The 24,425-nt window shown below is 36.4% G+C and overlaps 1 protein-coding gene across 25 annotated transcripts in view; it reads left to right on the top strand.

Moving 5' to 3' along the window:
- Positions 1 to 24,425, top strand: part of CCSER1 (coiled-coil serine rich protein 1) — a 1,462,911-nt gene that overhangs the window by 713,781 nt on the left and 724,705 nt on the right. The window contains exon 9 of one of the 25 annotated variants that reach the window (XM_044946335.1): positions 13,227 to 14,214. The exons of the other annotated variants lie outside the window; for them this stretch is intronic. Coding sequence (XP_044802270.1) covers positions 13,227 to 13,244 — 18 coding nt within the window. The 3' untranslated portion in view covers positions 13,245 to 14,214. Of the gene's footprint in view, positions 1 to 13,226; positions 14,215 to 24,425 lie in introns of those variants that run through there. 25 annotated transcript variants of the gene reach the window in all.

The raw sequence follows: 24,425 nt of genomic DNA, 5'->3' as shown, positions 1-24,425 counted from the left end.
CAAAACTTATACATTTTCTAACTGACTAAAATTAAAAGCATCAAATACCGCTTTATACAGTATGTTCTTTTTTAAACTATATATTTCTATTAAAAAAGCCAGTTTAATGGGTCATCCAAAAGCATAAAGTGTTATGGGCAGTAAAATTTTTACTAAGAATACACTTTAATATAAATGTCATTAAAACAATAAAGAGTAAGACAAAATGAAAATAACTTTGCCTTCATAATCTTTGCCTGTTTACCAACTTAGCTTTCACTGTCTTCTTGCAAGTATTAAATATTATTGCTTGCCTTAACTACCCCATGATTCTAGGCCAATCAGTAAGGGAGTGCATTGACTGTGGAATATTTAGAACAATAATAAATCTGACTATAAGTCTTATATATTTAATATTACCACATGCCAACAATTCTAAAAGTGTCAATAAGACCACTCTCTGAAAAGTTTTTATAGATCTGAATTCTAATTTGGTAACTACAAGTTATGCTTGAGCTTTACATTTTAAACACACACACATTTTTTTTCAATTACTACATTTTATTTTTAATCCTTTCATAAGCACTGTAGTTTTATTTATTTATTATTTTATTATTGGCTGTACTGGGTCTTCATTGTGAGGGCTTTGGCATTGCCTTTCTTTGGGATTGGAATGAAAACTGACCTTTTTTGTTCTGGGGTCACTGCTGAATTTACCAAATTTGCTGCTATGTTGAGTGCAGCATTTTCACAGCATATGTTTTAGAATTTGAAATAACTCAGCTGGAATTCCATCACCTCCACTAGCTTTGTTTCTACTGATATTTCCTAAGGCCCCCTTGACTTTGCACTCTAGGAAGCCTGGCTATAGGTGAGTGATTACATCATTGTGGTTCCGTTCAGTCACTCAGTCGTGTCCGACTCTTTGTGACCCCATGAACTGCATCACGTCAGGCCTCCCTGTCCATCACCAACTCCCCGAGTCCACCCAAACCCAGGTCCATTGAGTCAGTGATGCCATCCAACCATCTCATCCTCTGTTGTGCCCTTATCCTCCTGCCCTCAATCTTTACCAGCATCAGGGTCTTTTCAAATGAGTCAGCTCTTCGCATCAGGTGGCCAAAATATCGGAGTTTCAGCTTCAACATCAGTCCTTCCAAGGAACACACAGGACTGATCTCCTTTAGGATGGACTGGTTGGATCTCCTTGCAGTCCAAGGGACTCTCAAGAGTCTTTTCCAACACCGCAGCTCAAAAGCATCAATTCTTCTGTGCTCAGCTTTCTTCACAGTCCAATTCTCACATCCATACATGACCACTGGAAAAGCCATAGACTTGACTAGACAGACCTTTGTTAGCAAAGTAATGTTTCTACTTTTGAATATGCTGTCTAGGTTGGTCATAACTTTCCTTTCTAGGAATAAGTGTCTTTTAATTTCATGGCTGTAATCACCAGCTGCAGTGATTTTGGAGCCCAGAAAAATAAAGTCAGCCACTGTTTCCCCATCTATTTACCATGAAGTGATGGGACTGGATGCCATGATCTTAGTTTTCTGAATGTTGAGCTTTAAGCCCAATTTTTCACTCTCTTCTTTCACTTTCATCAAGAGGCTCTTTAGTTCTTTTTCACTTTTCTGGTTATTTGAGTCATTAAGATCTTTTCTGTATAGTTCTTCTGTGTATTCTTGCCACCTCTTCTTAATATCTTCTGCTTCTGTTAGGTCCATACCATTTCTGTCCTTTATTGTGCCCATCTTTGCATGAAATGTTCCTTTGGTATATCTAATTTTCTTGAAGAGATCTCTAGTCTTTCCCATTCTGTTGTTTTCCTCTATATCTTTGCACTAATACTGAGGAAGGTTTTTCTTATCTCTTCTTGCTATTCTTTGAAACTCTGCATTCAGATGGATATATCTTTCTTTTTCTCCTTTACTTCTATTCACAGTTATTCATAAGGCCTCCTCAGACAACCATTTTGCCTTTTTTTATTTCTTTTTCTTGGTGATGGTTTTGATCACTGCCTCCTGTACAATGTTACAGCCCTCAGTCCATAGTTCTTCAGGCAATTTGTCTGTCAGATCTAATCCCTTTAATCTATTTTTCACTTCCACATTATAATCATAAGGGATTTGATTTAGGTCATATCTGAATGGCCTAGTGGTTTTCCTTACTTTCCTCAATTTAAGTCTGAATTTGGCAGTATGGAGTTCATGATCTGAGTCACAGTCAGCTCTCGGTCTTGTTTTTGCTGACTATATAGAGCTTCTCCATCTTCCGCTGCAAAGAATATAATCAATCTGATTTCGGTATTGATCTGGTGATGTCCATGTGTGGAGTCATCTCTTGTGTTATTGTAAGAGGGTGTTTGCTATGACCAGTGCATTCTCTTAGTAAAACTCTGTTAGCCTTTGCCCTACTTCATTCTGTACTCCAAGGGCAAACTTGCCTGTTATTCCAGGTATCTTTTGACTTCCTACTTTTGCATTCTAGTCTCCAAAAGAGACTAGATGTCTCTTCTTTTGGTGTTCATTCTAGAAGGTCTTGTAGGTCTTCATAGAACCATTCAACTTCAGCTTCTTCAGCATTAGTGGTTGGGACATAGGCTTGGATTACCGTAATATTGAATAGTTTGCCTTTGAAACAAACAGAGATCATTCTGTTGTTTTTGAGATTGCACCCAAGTACTGCATTTCAGTACTTGGTGAGGGATCCTTCATTTCTTCTAAGGGATCCTTGCCCACAGTAGGTATAGTGATCAGTTGAATTAAATTTACCCATTCCAATTCATTTTAGTTCACTGATTCCTAAAATGTTGATGTTTACTCTTGTTATCTCCTGTTTGACCACTACAATTCACCTTAATTTATGGACCTAACATTCCAGGTTCCCATGCAATATTGCTCTTCATAGCATCAGACTTAACTTTCACGCCAGCAGACACATCCACAACTGAGCCTTGTTTCCACTTTGGCTCAGTCTCCTCATTCTTTCTGGAGCTCTTTCTTCACCCTTCTTCAGTAGCATATTGGATACCTACTGATGTGGGGAGTTCATCTTTCAGTGTCATATCTTTTGGCCCTTCATACTGTTTATGGTATCCTCAAGGCAAGAATGCTGAAGTGGTTTGCCGTTTCCTTTTTCAGTGGACCACGTTTTGTCAGAACTCTCCATCATGACCCATCAGTCTTAGGCGGCCATACATGGCATGGCTCAGAGTTTCATTGAGTTAGACAAGGCTGTGATTCATGTGATCAATTTGGTTAGTTTTCTGTGTTTATGGTTTTCATTCTGTCTGGACACTGATGGATAAGGATAAGAGACTTGTGGAAGCTTCCTGATGGGAGTTACTAGGTGTGGGGCAAACTGATTCTTGCTCTGATGGTCAGGGCCATGCTCAGTAAATCTTTAATCCAATTTTCTGTTAACTGGTGGGGCTGCATTCCCTTCTTGTAGTTTAGCCTGAGGCCAAACTACAAAGGGGGTAACAGAAGTGATGGCAACCTCCTTCAAAAGGACTTACACCAGCATGCTGCAGCTCCCAGGACTGTTGTATTCAGTACCCCCCACCCCCTGCGCCGCATGATAACCCTGTGCAGTGTGCCCAACCCAGTATGGTTGGAGAAGGGCTTTCCAGTGTAGACTGGTGGTCCGGACTTTACTGGGGAGGGATCCCTTGTCTATAACCTTATGTCCAGTGATAAGTCTTCCTACTCTGGGGGATATTTCTGAGACTGAGCATCCACAAAGTTTATTATTTGGAGTTCTGCATAGTGGCCATCCTGATAGGTTGTCCAGAGCAGTGTGGAGGCCGCCAAGGACTGGAGTGAAGGGGGTGAGAACATAGAAAGGGAAACCCTTGGGGAAATTGGAGTTGGGCACTATGAAAGATGGGATAGGCTTCAAGGCTCTGAGACCATCAGGCACAGAAATTCTCAGATTTCTGGGCATAGAAGTGAGGTGAGAAGACTGGACAGCAGAAGAACCCCAAATCCTTTGCCCTATCTTCCTGGTACTTAAGAATGCGAATCATCTGACGATTTTGTCTGACACAGCACCAAGCCTGACAGTGGTGGGTACACAGTTTAGGAATGATATCTAGGAATTCATTCCTAGAAGAGTGTGGAGATAAGAAGTGAGAAAGGTACTTTGTTGTGCCGGTGAGGTAGAAAAGAAAACTGTAGTGGAGAGTTCCATACAGAACAGAAAGAGAGCAAGAGAAAGACAGAGACCCCTTGGGCTTCTGCATGGTCAGAAATCATGTTTCCACCACGTCCCAGAACTGCTGTCCCTGCATTACAAGGCTGATTCCTAACCACTGGACCACCAAAGAAGCCCAACATTGTATTTTTAAATGAAAGTTAATTTGGAGAACTTTTAGCTATAGAGTTGAAACACACACCAATATTAAGAGTTCATTTTGTGCTTCAGGCTCAGTTTGTGTTTCTAATACTTGTGGCACTACATATTATATCCAACCGTAAATTGATAGCAAGCAATGAGAACAGTTACTGTAAAGACAAAAAAAAAAAAAAATAGACCTTGAGTTAATACATCAATTCTAACATTTAATGTAACCATTTGGAAGTTTTACTCAAGAGCTACGTAGATTGAGAACTGAGAATGTATTTTTTGGAAAATACTTGTACATTTTAGTTCTACACCAAATATTTTACTGAATTTTATTTGAAGTTTCAACTCAACTTTATTTTAAATTAATTTATGTTTAATTTTAGGATTCTTAAAACTGATGCTAATAAATGGCTCAGATGGTAAAGAATCTGCCTGCAGTGCAGGAGACTCGGGTTCGATCTCTGGGTTGGAAAGATCCCCTGGAGAAGAGAATGGTTACCCACTCCATTATTTTTGCCTGGAGAATTTAATGGACCTAGTGGGCATAGTCCATGGGGTGACAGACCTTCACTTTCAAAAAGTCACAGCAGGGAAGGATTTAGTAGTTACCTAAATTGCATCTTTGCAAATGCTTATTAAACTATATTATGTTTCTTAACACTTCTAAACATCATGTCTACAAAATTCAATGCAACTATATTTTAACTACATTTTTTTCTGGTCATTACTAATACTCATTTTATATCATGATCATTACTTAAAAGCAAGTTCTTAGTGAAGAGGCTTTAAAAAAATCTGTTACATGTATCCAGTATAGTGATATTGACCTAAAACAAATAAATTGCCAATTATTTCTTCAACAAAAAAAAATGTTTATTAGGGATCAGCAAAGAATTACAACTCGGGGTGTGCATTGATGGCAGCCAAGTGCAAGTACCCCCGCAACAAAGAGGGGAGACCTCTTTTAAAGATGGAGAGGAGGAGTCTGAAAAGTCTGTAGTAAACAGTGAGTTGATGGAAGAATTGAGAGTTGAAATTGTAGTGGCTTTTCATAGGCTGAATTGTTAGTCTGTGATTGGCTGAGTTCTTCCCAGAAAGAGCTTTCTGTTGGGCTGTGCTCTGGTGGTACATTGTGAGAGCTGCTTCTTCTTCCCTCCCAATTCTGTTTCAGTTGAGTTTTCTGTTCATTACTTTCTGTAGTAAATATATCCATCCCTGAGTTTAACACTTCTTCTTCCTGCAAGCTAAAGACTAATTTGGAAGCCAGATGACTTAAAAAGTTTTGAAAAGTTAGATATCAAACCTTTATTCTAATTGAAAGCAAGTATTGAAAATTATATTGTTACTTGAGTGTAGGTAAACATAATCAATTTTCTCCAGACGTTTAAAATGCCATTTACTTTATTTAAATGTAAGCCAGGCTTTCAACTCATTTGTTAACATTTAAATGGAAAAATATGGGGCTTCTTAAAGGCCCTTTTAGAATTGATGAATTTTGGAAAATGAAAAGCAATTGAAGAATTGAAAATACAGCATTATATGTAATCAGATCACTACACATAATAAAAAGAGGGGCCAAAAATAAGAGACTAAGTAATACATATGGCTAAATAGCACTTTATCAAGAATCTGCAGAGAAAAGTCATTTTGATTAGGTGTTAAAACATATTCAGAACTCAAATTGAACAAAATTTTATGCTCTTGAAGTTTTAATAACAGAATAATTCCTACTTGATAAGATTTTTTTCATGCAGAAAGAGTATTTCTCCTATCCTGAATTCATCTTAAAAGTAATTCCCCACTTGCTCTGTATTCTATTGTAGTTTATGGTATTATTTCATGCCAGTCATTTTAAGATAGAATATTACAGGTCCATGGATGATTTACATAAGTACAGACAGCTGTAAGTACTTTTAAATCCTCTTTCTTGCTCATATTTAGGAAACATTAGGAACAGAAAAGAAATAGATTAGGCATACTTAAACATTATTAAAGTGTCAGGCTATTTTCCCTTTCTCAGGTGAATTAATTGCCTATATTCCGGAAAAGGCTTATCTCAGCAATAATTACTCTTCTCATCAGGTCTGTGATACAGATGTAGAGTGAGGATATGACAGTACCCCATGATACATAATGGGGATTCGCCTTGAGTTCCTTACACACTCCAGTACCCTGATGAAGAACTGCCAAAAAAGATACAATCTTTAATATTCTACCTCACTTGCCTTGGCAATCCTACATATTTGCTTAAGTCTTTATCACAAAACGCTGTAGTTTGATATGGGTATGCAGAGATAATTGCCAGTGTGAAGGCGTTTTACCTTAAAGACATACATACATGTTTTTAAAGAAACATGCAGCTATATTATGGCCAACTTAGGCATGTAGCTGAATTTATAAATATTATAAAGTTCTTGGATAGTTTAGGCTTTAAACTTCTATAAGGGAGGTCATACAACTCCCTTGAAGAGAAGTAGGCTTCTCTTCATTCTTTTATTATACCAGTTGCTTAAAGTAATTTACCAAATAAAATATGCAAGTAGTCAATGGGATATAAAGATAGCCAAAACTTAGAACTGGGGGGAACATGTATAAATATTGTCCCTGAATTCCTGAAGAAATTAATAATATGCATAAGAAAAATATATAGTGTGTGTGTATGTATGTTATGTTTGTAGATACATGTGTATAAATGTAAGTAAATTACATATATAAAACATTTATATATAACACATGTAATATTTTACCTCACAATAGAATACCTACAAAAATTTGAAAGCCAGTCTGAGCAAAGAACTTTGACTGCACCAAGGGTTAAACCTAATAATAAATTTATGTGGTCTCTCTCAGGGAGCTAACATTCAAATAAAGGAGATAGGCATGAAGAAATAATTTTAGTTAAAATAGCCATAAGATACTGAGCTCTTACTCTTTGACACATGCTCTGAACACTTTTGGTTTATTATTAACTTGAGTTTTTATAATAAAATTAAGAAGTACCTGTTATTGTTTGCAATTCATCCAGTTTAAAACTGAACATCAGAGCGATTAAGTCTTTGGTTCAAGTCTCTATAACAAGTGATCGAATTTGAAGCAAAATCTGATTCCATGAACATATTTTTTCCCTACTACATGTAACAGGTTTATAAATTATGAGACAGTGAGGTTAGTGCCATACAACAGGATACCACAGTTTTCCTTCACTACTTATCAATACCATAATAAATACAATAGTTCCTGTTCATCAGTTAGTTAATCTGGTAATAGCAGTCAGACTTGGAGGTCAGGGCAGTCAAGGGCATGCTATGCAACAGGCAGACTTAGAGTAGTTACCTATGACACTTCTCATGGTCTTGGAGGGGAGCAGAGTGGCTTTCCTTAGAAAAGACAAAGGACATTATAGGCATATATTATTTCTGTTACCATGTCCTTTTTGATGGACATGCCTTGCATCTGAGTAAGGACACAAAATGAAACCTGTTTTTTAAAATGTTCTTGTGAAACAGAATTTAAATGCAAAATAGCTGCCACGGTAAACAGTGATGATAAAACAGAAGAGGAAAACAGAACTATAAAATCATGTCAAGACCAAGAACTGAATTATAGAAGCGAAAAGGAAAGGGCAAAGTCAAAATCAATTCTGACCTAAAATATTCTATAAATCAAAGAAACAGGGACCAACATTCAACAAAAAATGAAAAAACGTTCAGACATATAAGTAGTGCTGTGTAGTTTGCTTCTTGTTTTCACAAGAAAGCTATTTGAAATAATAGTCTGACAGTTCTCAAACTAATTTTTTTTCCAATAAATGGTCTGTGACATGAACATATTCAAACATTTAGCCTATAGTTGTGAAAACACACAAAAAAACTGTGTTATGAATTTATATGAAGCAACTAAGTGCCCATATTACATGTCAGTATTACACTAGAAAATTTGCTTATATATCTCTTCCTCAGTCATACTTTTTTCCTTGTACTTGAGGAAGTTGAGTTTTAAACATCTTGCTCAAAATTAAAGAACTGCATGATGTCATTTAAAGAATCTATGCATATCTAAATTAAATGTGATTGTTTGCTATGGAGAAGGAAAGGGTATTTCACGGTATGTTTCTTAGATGGTTTCTGTTTGTCGATTCCACAGATTGAAGTATCAGGCTGAAAGGAACACAGGAAATAGAAACCATGTAAAGTCAGTGATTATAAGGATTTCTGAACTACTGGAGTTCATGGAATTTGGTTGCTTTGGAATGAGAGTTCTTTAAAGTTCTTAAAATTTCCCAGAAAAAAATGGAAATTTTGCTTTTATTGAACTCTCAATTCCTAATACATTTTGCAGCCTTTGGTTTGTTCTACAGGCAACCAACATTAACTTGATGGAGTGCTTAAAGGCTCCCAGAATTTGAAGCTGCCGTACTCACCATTTTTCCCCCTTTCAGTTACATAACTTTTGTCAATTGCCCTTCATTTGTGAGCAAAATAGCTTGGAAGCAGCATTAAATAAATTATTCTTGTAAATTGACTGCACTTTAATTGGAAAAGTTGAAGTAAAACACATCTAACTCTAATATAATAGATGTCCAGTAGACAGAAGCTTCTCTTTCTGTTGTCTTTTGCTTTAGTTTTATTCATTTACTCATCTGGTATTCCATTTACCATTCCCAACTACGCTATGAATTACCAGTTTTGTCATTCTCACTGAATAGCAAACAGGGAAACTATAAAGTTCAGCACAGCTAATGAACTTTCTCATTAGCTAATGAGCAGCAGATGAGAGCCTGAGGGGTGCTTTAGGGTGATGCTACCCTGCCTTTGCTTAAGAGACTTCCTGCTGGATAAGCAAAGAGAAGCCACATTTTAGAGGAGGGAGAGGAGAGGTAGGATAGAATCAGCTGAAAAGATATTTATTTATTGATGTTCACTTCCTAGCTAATCTGACTTTTTAACTAGAAATAGGTACTATCCCTTGTTTTTCTATCCTCTGGACACTTTGATCTTATCCTGAAAGCCTATCTTGTGACAAGAAATCTGTAACATTATATAATTTTCCATGGTTGAAAGTATGTATATTTTTTCTGAACTCTGTCAAAATAGGCATATTTGTTTTAGCAGAAATGGCCAAACTGCTAGACAGAAGACATTGCGCCTGTTACATTTCTCAGGATGGCTATATAATTTGAGTTTTCTCTTTAGTATGCTTCAAAAGGCAGGCGCTTGGCAGGTTTAGTGTCATCATTCTGAAATGATTGAACTTAAAGTTATATGATTGGATGAATAAGTGTATTTCATCCTTGAAACTTTGTGAACACAATTCTTGTTATATCAGCAACAAATGCTGTTTCTCCATATTTGCATATTGTAACAGAATATTTTTCACATAAAATCTTAACTAAATATTAAGTAAAATTTAGTATTTTTAAATTTTTGATGAAAGTTATATAAGTGGCAAAAGAGAAGAAATGTACTGTCCATTTTTCCACTATCCAAATATGATTCTTCTGGATATATTCAGGTGTTTTTCCTCCCTTTTTTATATAGTTGAAATGTTAATAACTGAATATATTATACTGATTTTTTAAAATTATGTATCAATACATTTTATGTATATTTTCTTAAAAAGTTTCTCAAAACTAACATTGCTGGAACATAGGACAATAGATTCATTTTCACAAGTTTTAGGTATTGCCACTTAACTATTTAACTTTTTTAAAATGTAGTGGTATAAGTTCAAGCTGGTTTAGAAAAGGCAGAGGAACCAGTATTCAAATTGCCAACATCCACTGGATCATCGAAAAAGCAAAAGAGTTTCAGAAAAACATCTATTTCTACTTTATTGACTGTGCCAAGCCTTTTAGTGTGTGGATCACAATAAACTGTGGAAAATTCTGAAGGAGATGGGAATACCAGACCACCTGACCTACCTCTTGAGAAACCTGTATGCAGGTCAGGAAACAACAGTTAGAACTGGACATGGAACAACAGACTGGTTCCAAATAGGGGAAGGAGTACGTCAAAGCTGTATATTGTCACCCTGCTTATTTAACTTATATGCAGAGTACGTCATGAGAAATGCTGGGCTGGATGAAGCACAAGCTGGAATCAATATTGCTGGGGGAAATATCAATAATCTCAGATATGCAGATGATACCACCCTTATGGCAGAAAGTGAAGAAGAACTAAAGAGCTTCTTGATGAAAGTGAAAGAGGAGAGTGAAAAAGTTGGCTTAAAGCTCAACATTCAGAAAACGAAGATCATGGCATCTGGTCCCATCACTTCATGGCAAATAGGTGGGGAAACAGTGCCTGACTTTATTTGGGGGGGGGGCTCCAAAATCACTGTAGATGGTGATTGCAGCCATGAAATTAAAAGACGCTTACTCCTTGGAAGGAAAGTTATGACCAACCTAGACAGCATATTAAAAAGCAGAGACATTACTTTGTCAACAAAGGTCCATCTAGTCAAGGCTATGGTTTTTCCAGTGGTCATGTATGATGTGAGAGTTGGACTATAAAGAAGAATTGATGCTTTTGAACTGTGGTGTTGGAGAAGACTCTTGAGTCCCTTGGACTGCAAGGAGATCCAACCAGTCCATCCTAAAGGAAATCAGTCCTGAATATTCATTGGAAGGACTGATTTTTGAAGGTGAAACTCCAATACTTTGGCCACCTGCTGTGAAGAGCTGACTCATTTGAAAAGACCCAGATGCTGGGAAAGATTGAGGGTGGGAGGAGAAGGGGATGACAGAGGATGAGATGGTTGGATGGCATCACTGACTCAGTGGACATGGGTTTGGGTAGACTTGGCAGTTGATGATGGATAGGGAGGCCTAGTATGCTGTGGTTAATAGCGTTGCAAAGAGTCAGACATGACTGAGCAACTGAACTGATCAGTCCATATTTACTAATAATATTTTTCTGAGTTATATATTAAAATATACAATGAGCCCTTTTCTGAAACATAATTAAATTTCAATGACTATTTTCTCTCCCTACTGGAAATGTATGCAAACCAATAAAACAATTGATTTTAGTTGCATATATTCAGTTAGACCACAGATAGATAAATAGACATTTGACAGTATAACTAAAGTTATTATTTTTTTTTAGCTATAGCTAATGGACAAACTATATTTTAAAAAATGAAGCTTCAGTGTTTACTTGTATAAAAATTGGTTTGATTTTTAGAAGTACGTAACTTAAGCTTGTTCACCCTTATGGCTATTTTCCCCATTTGATTCTTCTCTTACTAAGTAGGCAGAAGAATGGTTACCATAAGTGTATTATCTAGAGATCCATAAAGTAAACTTTTCTGGAAGCCTGTTATGTCTGTCATTAAGCAAATGAACATAACTCTGTCAGTTGCAAAATATATAAACATTTTCCCATTTTTATTTTACTCAGAAGTGTTTAACTACTAAAAATTCACAAAGGATACTGACAAATATTTCCAAGCACTTTCCATATTTATCCTTTGAGAACTAAATAGTGTGTATTTGAAAAAAAAAAATTGTGGAACAATGAAATTGCAACTTACAGTATTCTTCCTTAGATAATATGCTAAACTTCTTAAAGAATAAATTCCCTGTATTTAAATGCCAAACTTACTGAAACCAAGTACATTTTATCCTATTCATAATCCATCTTTGAGGAGACAGGAAGATATGCACTTATGATTACTTTATAAAGAAAATCAATCTTTCATTATTCAGTGCTTTTCCAATGATCTAAGGGATCGGTTCCCTTTTCTTTAACACAAGGACAGTGTAAAAGTAGATTCTGAAGTTGTGAAGGTGGCTATAGGACTTTTTTCTTAAAAATAAGAGAGGCTTATGATAAAGGATTGTGTCTCTTTATAAAGACATATCATTTGTTCACTGCCACCCAGTCTCCAGTAATAAGAACCAGTACATGGCCCATAAGCACTCAAATGTTTATTTACTGAATAAATGAATAATGTTGTTCTATATAGGCAAAAATCTATTCCTAATTCCTCAATTGAAATAAACAAGCCCTTCAGTGTGTTATATATGCAACACTACATTTTTAGATTGTCACTTTAAAAGAAGTTCTTAGAAGATTTCTGTCGATTGGCCCATATGGAAGTCATTAAACCTATTTCCCTTCCTAGTATTCATAAGGTGATTATTAATGATCAGAATAAACTCTAGAGTAAGTAATATACTCACTCTTAATAGCTTTATTGTGATATAACTTACAACTCATCCTTGAGTGTACAATTCAAGTGTTTTTTAGAATCATTGCTGAGTTGTGCAGCCATCACTCACAATCAATTTTTGAACATTCTCATTGGCCCCAAAGAAACTCTGTACACATGAACAGTCTAAAGTAGATAACTTGTTCCTAACAATCAGCTTGAAATTATTAAGATTCAATGCTTGATTTTAAAGAGGAAGTTGAGTATTAGTACCTCAGTAAGCTTAAATTATTGATACTAAACACTGCTACTTGATATTAGATTCTACTTAAATGTAATCGTTTCAGTTCATTCCTTCTCTTACCATTAAGTTTCCTTGACTAACTACAGTGCAGAGAAAAATGTTAAGTCCATTCTAGGAATATTTAAAGGATAGTTTTTTAGGTGTCCTACTAACATATTTTTTTAGAATTTTAATTTTACCTTTTTCTAAACTCGTGTAACCAATTGAAGTTTCAGATTTGAACTTCTAAATGCAATGCCATTAGACATATTTGCTATTGTATGTTTAGAGCCATGTTTATGGTATGAAATATTTATTACCTTAGAGCTATGAGACTACTCTGCAAGACTGTAATCCCAGTTCAGTGATATGCTTAGACTCACCATTGAAACATAGGATTTGTCTCCTGAGCATATTTTGTTGAAATTAAGTGGAAAAGTTTTCCTTTCTTTCTTGATAGATCTTTGATGATATCTAATGCTCTGTCAGCAGCGTCTGGAACTCTCATTGAAGATGACAGCTTAGGAAAACTGGATTTTCCCAGAGAGATATATCCAACTAGAATATAGTTTTGATTTTGCCAACTTGAAATAGATTATACCAGATTGTTTTAATTGTATGCAAGACATCTGGGAGAATTTTGCTGCAGTCTAGAGAATCATATGCCATTGTGAGATGTTTTCCTTATTACAGGCAACATGAGTTCTGGGACATAGTGCTGTATATTTCCTAATATTCTAGTGACTCCACTGTACTGAATTAAGCCTAGAAGGCAATGATAGAGACTCTACCTTTTAAAACTGGTGCTCTTACATGTGACTTAAAGGTATTTCAGGATTTGGGAAAAACATTCCTATTTGGCTCACCTCCCTAATATTCTGTGATAGTTAGACCTCTGTTTCAATCTGGCATGAGATTTATGATAGTTTTACATGTGCAGACTACATACTGTTGGGTAGAACATTTTATGGTAAATGTAAAGCTGACAAATATAGTTTTATTCACACTCATGCCCATGACTCGCTTCATTTACCTTTCTGATATTGATAGACAGAAATGTGACCAGCCAGTATACAGAAAAGAAATTTAGGTCAAGCTGACCTTTGGGTCTGTCATCCTAGTGAAGGATTATTAGCCAAATGTCAGAAACCACAGAAAATTTGTTTATAACTTAAAATGGATGTGCAGACACATTCTGCTGAGCCTCCCCCTCTCAAAAGTCTTGCTATGGGGGTCGTCTTTCTTTTCTTGGCCCTCTCTGACTTGCTCTTAGAATTTCTGGCAGGCAATCTAGTCCTCTTTATCTGTCGTAATTTAAATATTTATAAATTTTACCATAGTAATGCTAAATAGGATATACATTTTTATGTGGAATAAGTCATATCAGCTAATAAAATTTTATTTTATTATTTTTTAAATTCAAGAATATAAGTGATTTTTCTACTTAATGGTATCTCATGTAAAATTTTCTTAGAATTCACTTGACACTAAGCAAATTATTTTAAAATAATTCATGTCCAGTTTAATTGTTCAACAAATTTTTGATATATGTAAATGGATTCTTTTATACTATTGAATCATATTTGAATGTAATCTTTATGAAGTCAATCATTTTTGGCCTATGAACTCCCAAGTGTTTCATATGTCTTCTACATTGCTAACTGCTTGGAAAAATACTGGATTCTTCTTGGACAAAGATCATATTCTGTAGATGAAAAATATAAAACTGACATAAGCAATTAATATCACATATACTTTCTTAAACTTGTTATACAAACACTAAGTTGTGTCCAACTCTTTGAACCCTCATGGACAGCAGTATGCCAGGCTCCTCTGTCCTCTACTATCTCCCAGAGTTTACTCAGATTCATGTCCATTGAGACAGTGATGCCATGCAGCCATCTCATCCTCTGTTGCGCCCTTCTCATCCTGTCCTCAGTCTTTCCAAGCATCAAGGTCTTTTCCAGTCAGGTAGCTCTTCATATCAGGTGGTCAAAGTATTGGGGCTTCAGCATTCATTACTCCTTCCAATGAATATTCAGAATTGATTCCTTTAGGGTTGACTAGCTTGATCTTCCTGCTGTCCAAGGGACTTTCAAGGGTCTTCTCCAGCACTACAATTCAAAATCATCAATTCTTCAGCCCCTGCCTTCTTTGTGTTCCAGCTCTCACATCCATACATGACTACTGGAAAAACCATAGCATTAACTATGCAGACCTTTATCTGTAAAGTGATGTCTCTGCTTTTTAACATGCTGGCTAGGTTTGTCATGGGCTTCCCTGGTAGCTCAACTGGTAAAAAATCTGCCTGCAGTGAAGAAAACCCTGGTTTGATTCCTGGGTTGAGAAGTTGCCCTGGAGAAGTGATAGGCTACCCACTCCAGTATTCATGGGCTTCCCTGGAGGCTCAGACAGTAAAGAATCCACTTGCAATATGGGAGACCTGGGTTCGATCCCTGGGTTGGGAAGATTCCCTGGAGGAGGAAAAGACTACCCACTCCAATATTCTTGCCTGGAGAATGCCCGTGGTAGAGGAGCCTGGCAGGCTATAGTCCATAGGTTTGCAAAGAGTTGAACACAACTGAGACACTAAGCACGGCACACATTTGTCATAGGTGTCCTTCCAAGGAGTAAGAACCTTTTAATTTCATGACAGCAGTCTCAGTCAGCATTGATTTTGGAGCCCTAGAAAATAAAATCTGTTACTGCTTCCACTGTATCCCCTTCTATTTGCTGTAAAGTGATGAGATCGGACGTCATGACCTTCACTTTTTTAAAGTTGAGCTTTAAGCCAGCTTTTCCACTCTTCTCTTTCACCCCCATCAAGAGGCTCTTCAGTCTGTCTTTAGTTTCTGCCATTAAAGTGGTATTATCTGCATATTTTTGAGGTTGTTTATATTTTTCCTGGCAATCTTGATTACAGCTTGTGATTCATCCTCCCTAGCATTTTGCATGATGTACTGTGCATAGAAATTAAATAAGCAGAGTTGCAATATACAACCGTGACATACTCCTTTCCCAATTTAGAACCAGTTCTAACTGTTGCTTCTTGACATGCATACAGGTTTCTCAGGAGGCAGGTAAGGTGGTCTGGTATTCCCATCTCTTTAAGAATTTTCCACAGTTTTTGTTGTGATCCACACAGCCAAAGGCTTTAGCATAGTCAAGCAGTCATAAATGTTTTGTTTTGTTTTTCTGGAACTCCCTTGTTTTCTCCATGACCCAACAAATGGTGCCAATGTGATATCTGCTTCCTCTGCCTCTTCAAAACCTAGATTATAGATCTGGAAGTTCTTTATTTTTGTGCTGCTGAAGCCTAGCTTGAAACTTTTTGAGATTTACCTTACTGGCATGCAAAATGAGTGCAGTTGTATGGTAGTTTGAAAATTCTTGAGCATTGCCCTTCTTTGGGATTGGAATGAAAACTGACCTTTTCATTCTGGCCACTGCTGAGTTTTCCAAATTTGCTGACATATTGAATGCAGCACTTTAACAGCATTATAGTTTAGAATTTTAAAGATCTCAGCTGGAATTCTATCACCTTCACTAGCTCCGCTGTCAGTAATGCTTCTTAAGGCCCACTTGACTTCATACTCCAGGATGTCTGGCTCTTGGTGAGTGACCACACCATCATGGTTATCTGGGTCATTGAGACCGTTTTTGCATAATTCTCCTGTGTGTTTTTGTCACTCTTCTGCTTCTGTTAGGTCTTTGCCATTTCTGTTCTTTAGCATGCCCCTCCTTGAATGAAATGTTCCCTTAATATGTCCAGTTTTATTGAAGAAATGTCTAGTCTAGTCTAGACTAGTCTAGTCTATTCTATTGTTTTCCTCTATTTCTTTGCAGTGTTTATTTATGAAGGGCTTCTTATCTCTCCTTGCTATTCTCTGGAACTCTGCATTCAGTTGGGTATATCTTTTCTTTTATCCCTTGCTTTTCAGTTCTCTTCTTTCCTCAGCTATTTGTAAAGCCTCCTCAGACAACCATGTTGCCTTCTTGCATTTATTTTACTTTGGAATAAATAGTTTTGGTCACTGACTCCTGTCCAGTGTTACAAATCTCTGTTCATAATTCTTCAGGTACTGTCTACAGATCTAGTTCCTTGAATGTATTTGTTACCGCCACTGTATAATCATAAGGGATTTGACTTATGTCAAACCTGAATGGCCTAGTGGTTTTCCCTAATTTCTTCAATTTAATCCTGAACGTATAGCACCTAAAAACATCACTTCCTCAAACATGTATATGAACATAAATTTAAGTTAACAGAGCAAGTTTAAGTAAACAAATGTGAATGTACTTTTCATATATCTTCCAACTACAGGTTCTGAAACATCTAAAATCTAATCATGAGATGAGTCAAGAATCTCTGCCTTCCATAAGCCTCAGCTCTTACACAGGCTGCTAGAACACAGTACCATAGACTGGGTGGCTGACACAGTAAGCATGTATTTCTCCCAGTTCTGGAGGTTGGAAATCTGAGATCAGGATGCCCAGCCAAGGTTGGGTTCAGTAATGGGTCCTCTTCCAGGTTGTAGGTTGCCAACTTCTAGTCATACCCTCTCATGGCAGGAGGAGAACAAGCTATTTGTAACTCTATGGTCCCTTATTATAAGGATATTAACCCAATTCATTAATCCATTCATTAAGACCTAATCACCTTCCCAAGGCCCCACGTCTCAGTTCCATCACACTGGGGGTTCAACTTCAGTATATGTATCCGGGGGATAGAAGCATTTGATCTATAACATATCTGTGGAACTGTTACATGTTTACTAAATCTGCTGCATGCTCACTGATGCATTGCATCTATGGTTCCAAAAGTGAGACTGCAAAGAAACATCATTTATTTCTAGAAGACAGGTCCTAAATTCCGGTCTAATTATATTTGCTTGGAAGGAGGGACAAGAGAAGAAAGCCCACATTAGTTGATCAAATTGTCTCAAGAGAAATCTTTGGAGAGACCGAGTTCCCTGTATTGCATTTTTTCACCCAGTCTCATCAACTGGAGAGGACAGTTCTCTTCTGTTGTTGAAGGCTAGGTTAAAAACAGAAAAATGACTAGAGATCCTTCCCCCATTCTTCAGAAAGGGTAGATATGTACATTTAAAAACTAATAGGAACACTAGAAGAAAGAGCAAATGGTTTCCCCCAAAGGAACGTATAAATAAAAGACTGACACATGAATTGTCTCCTTATTCTGTAGTCATTAACTAATACTTTCGTCTTGAGTTAGTGTCTGGGATTGAAATTATAAAAAATTAATATTTTTGCAATTATATTTTATTATATAATATAGCATACATATGTCAGGTTATATAAAGTACTCTCTTGAACGCTGCTATTTTAGTAACTTGAGCTTTGTTGTTTTATTAAATCTGCCATTGCAGTGAACATTGTTTACTTAGTAGAGGAGAGAATCCTTTATTTCACTAGAGAGAAAAACATTTAAATCAGTTTTACCAAGTTTTAATATTAAATGTGTATGGGTAGAGAAGAATGAGGAGAAAGGTTGTATCTTAATTCAGAAATGGAAAGGAGACAAAATAACCACTTTCTCTTATAAAAGAGGTTGACTCTCTGACACTAATCTCACCACAGGAAATCTGTAATCTTTGTTTTAGAGAATAACTGGCACTAGTACTATGTATGAAGTGCTGTGCACTCAGATCCTTGAAGAACCTTTCAACATTGTGATTCGCCTCAGATGTCTAGCCTGGAGTGTTTCGCTTTTTTTTTTTTGACCAGGGAGGGGTGCGGTTTGTGATTTTACATCCTCCCACTAGGTATCTGATGAACTGAACTGGACAGCTTTGCATTCAAGCAAACTCAGGAATATAGTTTTATGAGTAGTATTAGAAAATAATTTAAAATATCAATATTCAAAATGTTTCATACTTCATATACTTTGTCTTCACTGACTACAGGACCTGTGAATAAGGCTTAATGCATTAATGCAAATCAACAATATTATATTACAAAAAGAAATAACCCCATCTCAGAGCTGTAAAGCTTCTTTGTCTCTCTTTTTTTAAATGATTATAACCCTGTCTGCAAGTCACTGAATTTCCATGACAGTTGTGGCATTTCTCATCAGAGACCAAGTTCTTTTTTCAGTGGGTAAATAGGATCCAGATTAATAACGAAACAATTTTTTTCAACATCTTAAAAAACTTTAAAAAATGACAGTGAGGACCATGCTACCGTGTAATCATTAGGTAAGTCATGAAGATTACGTAATTTCTTACAGTCCTAAAATACCTCTCCTGTGACATGTCCCTGTTGAGAGTTTTACCTGTATCCTAGAGATACTGAGTCTGCTCTCACTAAATGTTTTTTCCTTTCCTTTGGAAAATAAGATCAGTGTCTAAAAACCTCAGTAGTAATGTAGAAACAAGAGGCACGTGCCTCTTAAAGGTAGTCTTTATTACCAAAATATTAGTTTGTGTCTTCGGAAAAGGCAATGGCACCCCACTCCAGTACTCTTGCCTGGAAAATCCCACGGACGGAGGAGCCTAGTAGGCTGCAGTCCATGGGGTCGCTAAGAGTCGGACATGACTGAGTGACTTCACCTTCACTTTTCACTTTCATGCATTGGAGAAGGAAATGGCAACCCACTCCAGTGTTCCTGCCTGGAGACTCCCAGGGACAGGGGAGCCTGGTGGGCTGCCAGCTATGGGGTCGCACAGAGTCGGACATGACTGAAGCGACATAGCAGCAGCAGTTTGTGTCTTAGATGACTCATTTCTAAGAAAAGAAATCAGGAATGTTGGGGCAAGGATGGGTATAAACAATAAAAATCATTGGTTAATGAAGAAAATATTTCTGCTTATATCCCTTGACGTCGTCTGGGTCAGGATGTATTTTGTGTTAAAACTACTTACGATCTCAGTTTTCTCCTTTGTTCAAGTTTCTGGCTATTCTGTAGAATCTTAAAAGCAAGATTGAATTTTAATACATTAAAAATCAAGTACAAACTGTATTATCTCTATTTTGAGGTTTATCCTGATACCCTGGATGTGTGTCTAGCTCTCATTTGTCCTCACAATAATCAAAACTATCAAGGATAAAAAATGTGCTTTTTCTTACCAGTTAGTTTCTGTGACTTGTCCAATGAATGAGAATTTGGACATGAATCACAAACATGAACTTCTTTTATTTAATCTTCGTGAATACTGTTTTTTTTTTAATTGCCTCTTCCTGAATGTTGGCCTATTTATTATTAGTGCTCAGTAAGCATTAATTACTTCACTCTACTAGCCTTTGTTGGATTAATTTGTTAGATAATATAGTTTATTTCTTGTCACCAACTTTATTTTAAACATCTTTAAATAAACTGTATTTTGAAAGCAAAATTAAAAATGTTTCTATTTTTAAAGTAGTAAATAAATTAATAGTGTCATTAAAACTCTTGACACTTTTCCTTTGCCAGGAACAAGTTAGGCAGGAAATGTATTTTTGTTTGTTTGTTTTTGGTCCTTTTTGTATGCTCGAACTCTAACTTCTTTATTGGGTTAGCTCTGCGCTGCCATGTCTTTGCTCACTGGTCTTTTCAGGGAGAGGGGGAATAAATAAGAAACTAGTTGGAACATGGAGACTAATGATAACAGAATGGTGACCCCAAAAATGAAACAGCGTCTGGATTGTACAGGAAACCAGTCTATTTTGGGTAAAGCATCAGAGTCTGAGAGAGGAGAAGGAACTTTGGGGTGCTAAATGGATCTTGGCTTTGATACAGTAAAGGCTGAGAACTGGTCTGAAGTATCTGATCATCAAAGAAAACCAGTAGGAGATGAAGTAGGAAATAGCAAGAAATGGCTCAATTTCAGGGAGAACAGCTTTTATAGGAATGAGAGGCATAAAGGACCTGACGACTGATGATGGTAGGGTAAAGGCAGAGATTCTTGGGGAATCAGTACCCAAAGGGAATGGGTCATTCAGAGATCCTCATTCTGCTTTACCAAAGACAATGCCTGATCACAAAACTGTCATTCCATCTTTATTAACCACCTCCTTTCCCATGTTCAAAAATATAATAGTTATAATAACTTATATGCTAACTTTATATAATATCCAAGAAAAGTGTACAAGAAGGTTTCTGCCTAATAGGCTATGAAGTTGTGTCTTCAGGGGAAATTTTTTAAAAAGATACCCTGAAGTAAGATTTTAGGTTGGATGAACATCTGAAGATAATTTTTAGATTTTGTAAACTCAAAGCATGGCATCTTTCAAAGTCAGCATAGGTTAACAATTGTACATGTCCTTTAAGGCCCCGTTTTCCTTCATTTATTGTATGTATGACCGTAGGCAAATTGCATAACACCTCATTTCCTCAGTTTTTTTATATTCATAAACAGATGATAATATCTACACAAGTCAGTATAATAGCGTGGCTGTTAGTTCCCAAAGCAGTCCCCGCTCTGGTTCTAGGAAATCTGCTGTCCACAGATTGCCAGGTGTTCTTTGATATGCTGGATTGAAGTTTGTCTTCAGGAGAAATTTAATAACTGAGTCAGGCCGTTGTTCAGTGATGGCTAAGACTTGTCTAAAGCACTCTTCAAATGTAATGTGTTACACACTTATATTTTTAGATTTTGATATTTTGTTTTTCATACTTAAAAGAATAGACCACATCTTAAGATATTAAAAATTTTTAAGACTAATCTTTTTCTGTCTCAGAACATCAGAATGCTTTCTAGAGGATTATATCTTTAATGATGTAATATAAAGCTTTTACTATATCCAATATGTTTTTATATTTATTTACCATTTTTTTCCCCATCTATTGATGGGTTTTCTCATATGCCCTTTGTTTATTTGGCCTAACCACTTGGTATGAATTATTTTTAATTCAGGAAATTGTCCCAAGTTTCCTTAACAGTATGAATCTATTTCAGGAGAATGCACATTATTTTCCTATCTCTAGGCATAGAATTTGTTTTACCATTTTTTTTCATTCTATAGTTATTATTGCAATCTGTCCAGAAAACTTAACTGCCTGATGAGTTTAATAACATTGCTTAGTCTCTTGAAGCTTAAAGGTAACAACATAAAATATATTCTTTTATGTGTTCAGTATTCTTGAGTCCTAGCCAAACCTCTCAAGATTTTGTGAATTTTTAAAGCACTCTGACTTCATATATTATTAGATATTAGATGTTCTCCAAGATATTGTTATAAATCTTATCATTCTTCCAATCTCCTTTCCAGTAACATATATAAATTGAGATATATGTAGCAACTGAATATTACTCAACTAACACTATACTTCAGAGTTCTTAAATTACACTTGCTTAACCATGCATGATAAAAAATAATTTCTTAGCCCAGGGCACTGACTCATATTTTACAGCGGTTACTGGCAGAAACAGATGTTGGTAACATTGAAGAGAGCCTTCAATATTTACTATTCTTGCACATCAGCCTCCTTGTTCTTCCTTGAACACACAAAGTATGTTTTTTCCTTCTGGTTATTTGCCTTAAGCTACCTTCTCAAGTTTTCTTATCTCAGTTTATGTGATGACTACCTCTTATACTTTAAGAATTTACTCAAAATTACTTTCTTAAATTCCCCTACTCTATCTTACTTAAAATTGCAACCTGGTCCCTCATTGTATGCCCTGTTAAAACTGCTCTTTTTTTCTTTAGCATTTATTACATTCTAATCTCACACGCTAGTAAAGTAATGCTCAAAATTCTCCAAGCCAGGCTTCAGCAATACATGAACCATGAACTTCCAGATGTTCAAGCTGGTTTTAGAAAATCAGAGGAACCAGAGATCAAATTGCCAACATCCACTGGATCATGGAAAAAGCAAGAGAGTTCCAGAAAAACATCTATTTCTGCTTTATTGACTATGCCAAAGCCTTTGACTGTGTGGATCACAATAAACTGTGGAAAATTCTTCAAGAGATGGGAATACCAGACCACCTGACCCGCCTCTTGAGAAACCTATATGCAGGTCAGGAAGCAACAGTTAGAACTGGACATGGAACAACAGATTGATTCCATATAGGAAAAGGAGTACATCAAGGCTGTATATTGTCATCCTGCTTATTTAACTTATATGCAGAGTACATCATGAGAAACACTGAGCTGGAAGAAGCACAAGCTGGAATCAAGATTGCAGGGAGAAATATCAATCACCTCAGATATGCAGATGATCACACCCTTATGGCAGAAAGTGAAGAGGGACTAAAAAGCCTCTTGATGAAAGTGAAAGAGGAGAGTGAAAAAGTTGGCTTAAAGCTCAACATTCAGAAAATGAAGATCATGGCATCTGGTCCCATCACTTAATGGGAAATAGATGGGGAAACAGTGGAAACAAGTGTCAGACTTTATTTTTTTGGGCTCCAGAATCACTGCAGATGGTGATTGCAGCCATGAAATTAAAAGACGCTTACTCCTTGGAAGGAAAGTTATGACCAACCTAGATAGCATATTGAAAAGCAGAGACATTACTTTGCCAACAAAGATCCGTCTAGTCAAGACTATGGATTTTCCTGTGGTCATGTATAGATATGAGAGTTGGACTGTGAAGAAGGCTGAGCGCCGAAGAATTGATGCTTTTGAACTGTGGTGTTGGAGAAGACTCTTGAGAGTCCCTTGGACTGCATGGAGATCCAACCAGTCCATCCTAAAGGAGATGAGTCCTGGGTGTTCTTTTGAAGGAATGATGCTAAAGCTGAAACTCCAGTACTTTGGCCACCTCATGCGAAGAGTTGACTCATTGGAAAAGACTCTGATGCTGGGAAGGATTGTGGGCAGGAGGAGAAGGGGACGACAGAGGATGCGATGGCTGGATGGTATCACTGACTCGATGGACGTGAGTCTGAGTGAACTCTGGGAGTTGGTGATGGACAGGGAGGCCTGGCATGCTGCTATTCATGGGGTCGCAAAGAGTCGGACACGACTGAGTGACTGAAATGACTGAATATACATTATTTACCTATTTTTATGTTTGTGCTTAATATCTGCCCACACCAGCCAGTTTGTAAAAGCTGGCTGTATGTAAATGTTTGTTTCATTTACCAACATATTTCTAGTTTCTATGTAAGGGGTTAGCAAACTTTTCTGTCAACAACCCGATGGTTATTTTAGGTTTTGTGGTCCATACAGTGTCTCAGCCAACCTGTGCCACTCTGTCCTGAAAGCAGCTAGAGACAGTATGTAAATGAAGTGTGTGGCTGTGTTCAGATAAGATGGTATTTATCAGAAGAGACTGTAGGTGGGATTTGGCTATAGCTTTCTGATAATTTCTGGTACATTAAAAACTTCTCTTTTTTATTATTTTTATTTTATTTTATTTTATTTATTTTTTAATTTTTAGTTTTTGTTTTTTAATTTTTAATATAAATTTATTTATTTTAATTGGAGGTTAATTACAGTATTGTATTGGTTTTTCCATACATCAACATCTTAATAAATTTGTAGAATATATGAAATATATGTATTGAAATTATTAATAAGCATATTTAAAATGTGAACATAAATGATGTGACAAATCTGCCTCTTTCATCCTAAAACTGAGTCATTTCTTAATTAAAATAGTTCACTCTGGCCTTACTGCCCATCTTAAATAAGAGTTATTAAATTAAGCCTGATATATTCTTAAATATCACAATAGCTTTAGAATTATAATGAAAACTAAAAGGCTATC

This window comes from Bubalus bubalis, chromosome 7, assembly GCF_019923935.1.
Source record: "Bubalus bubalis isolate 160015118507 breed Murrah chromosome 7, NDDB_SH_1, whole genome shotgun sequence".
In the NCBI taxonomy this organism is placed as follows: Eukaryota; Metazoa; Chordata; class Mammalia; order Artiodactyla; family Bovidae; genus Bubalus; species Bubalus bubalis.
The sequence above is the reverse complement of the archived record's forward strand: the minus strand, read 5'-3'. Positions and strand labels throughout refer to the sequence as shown.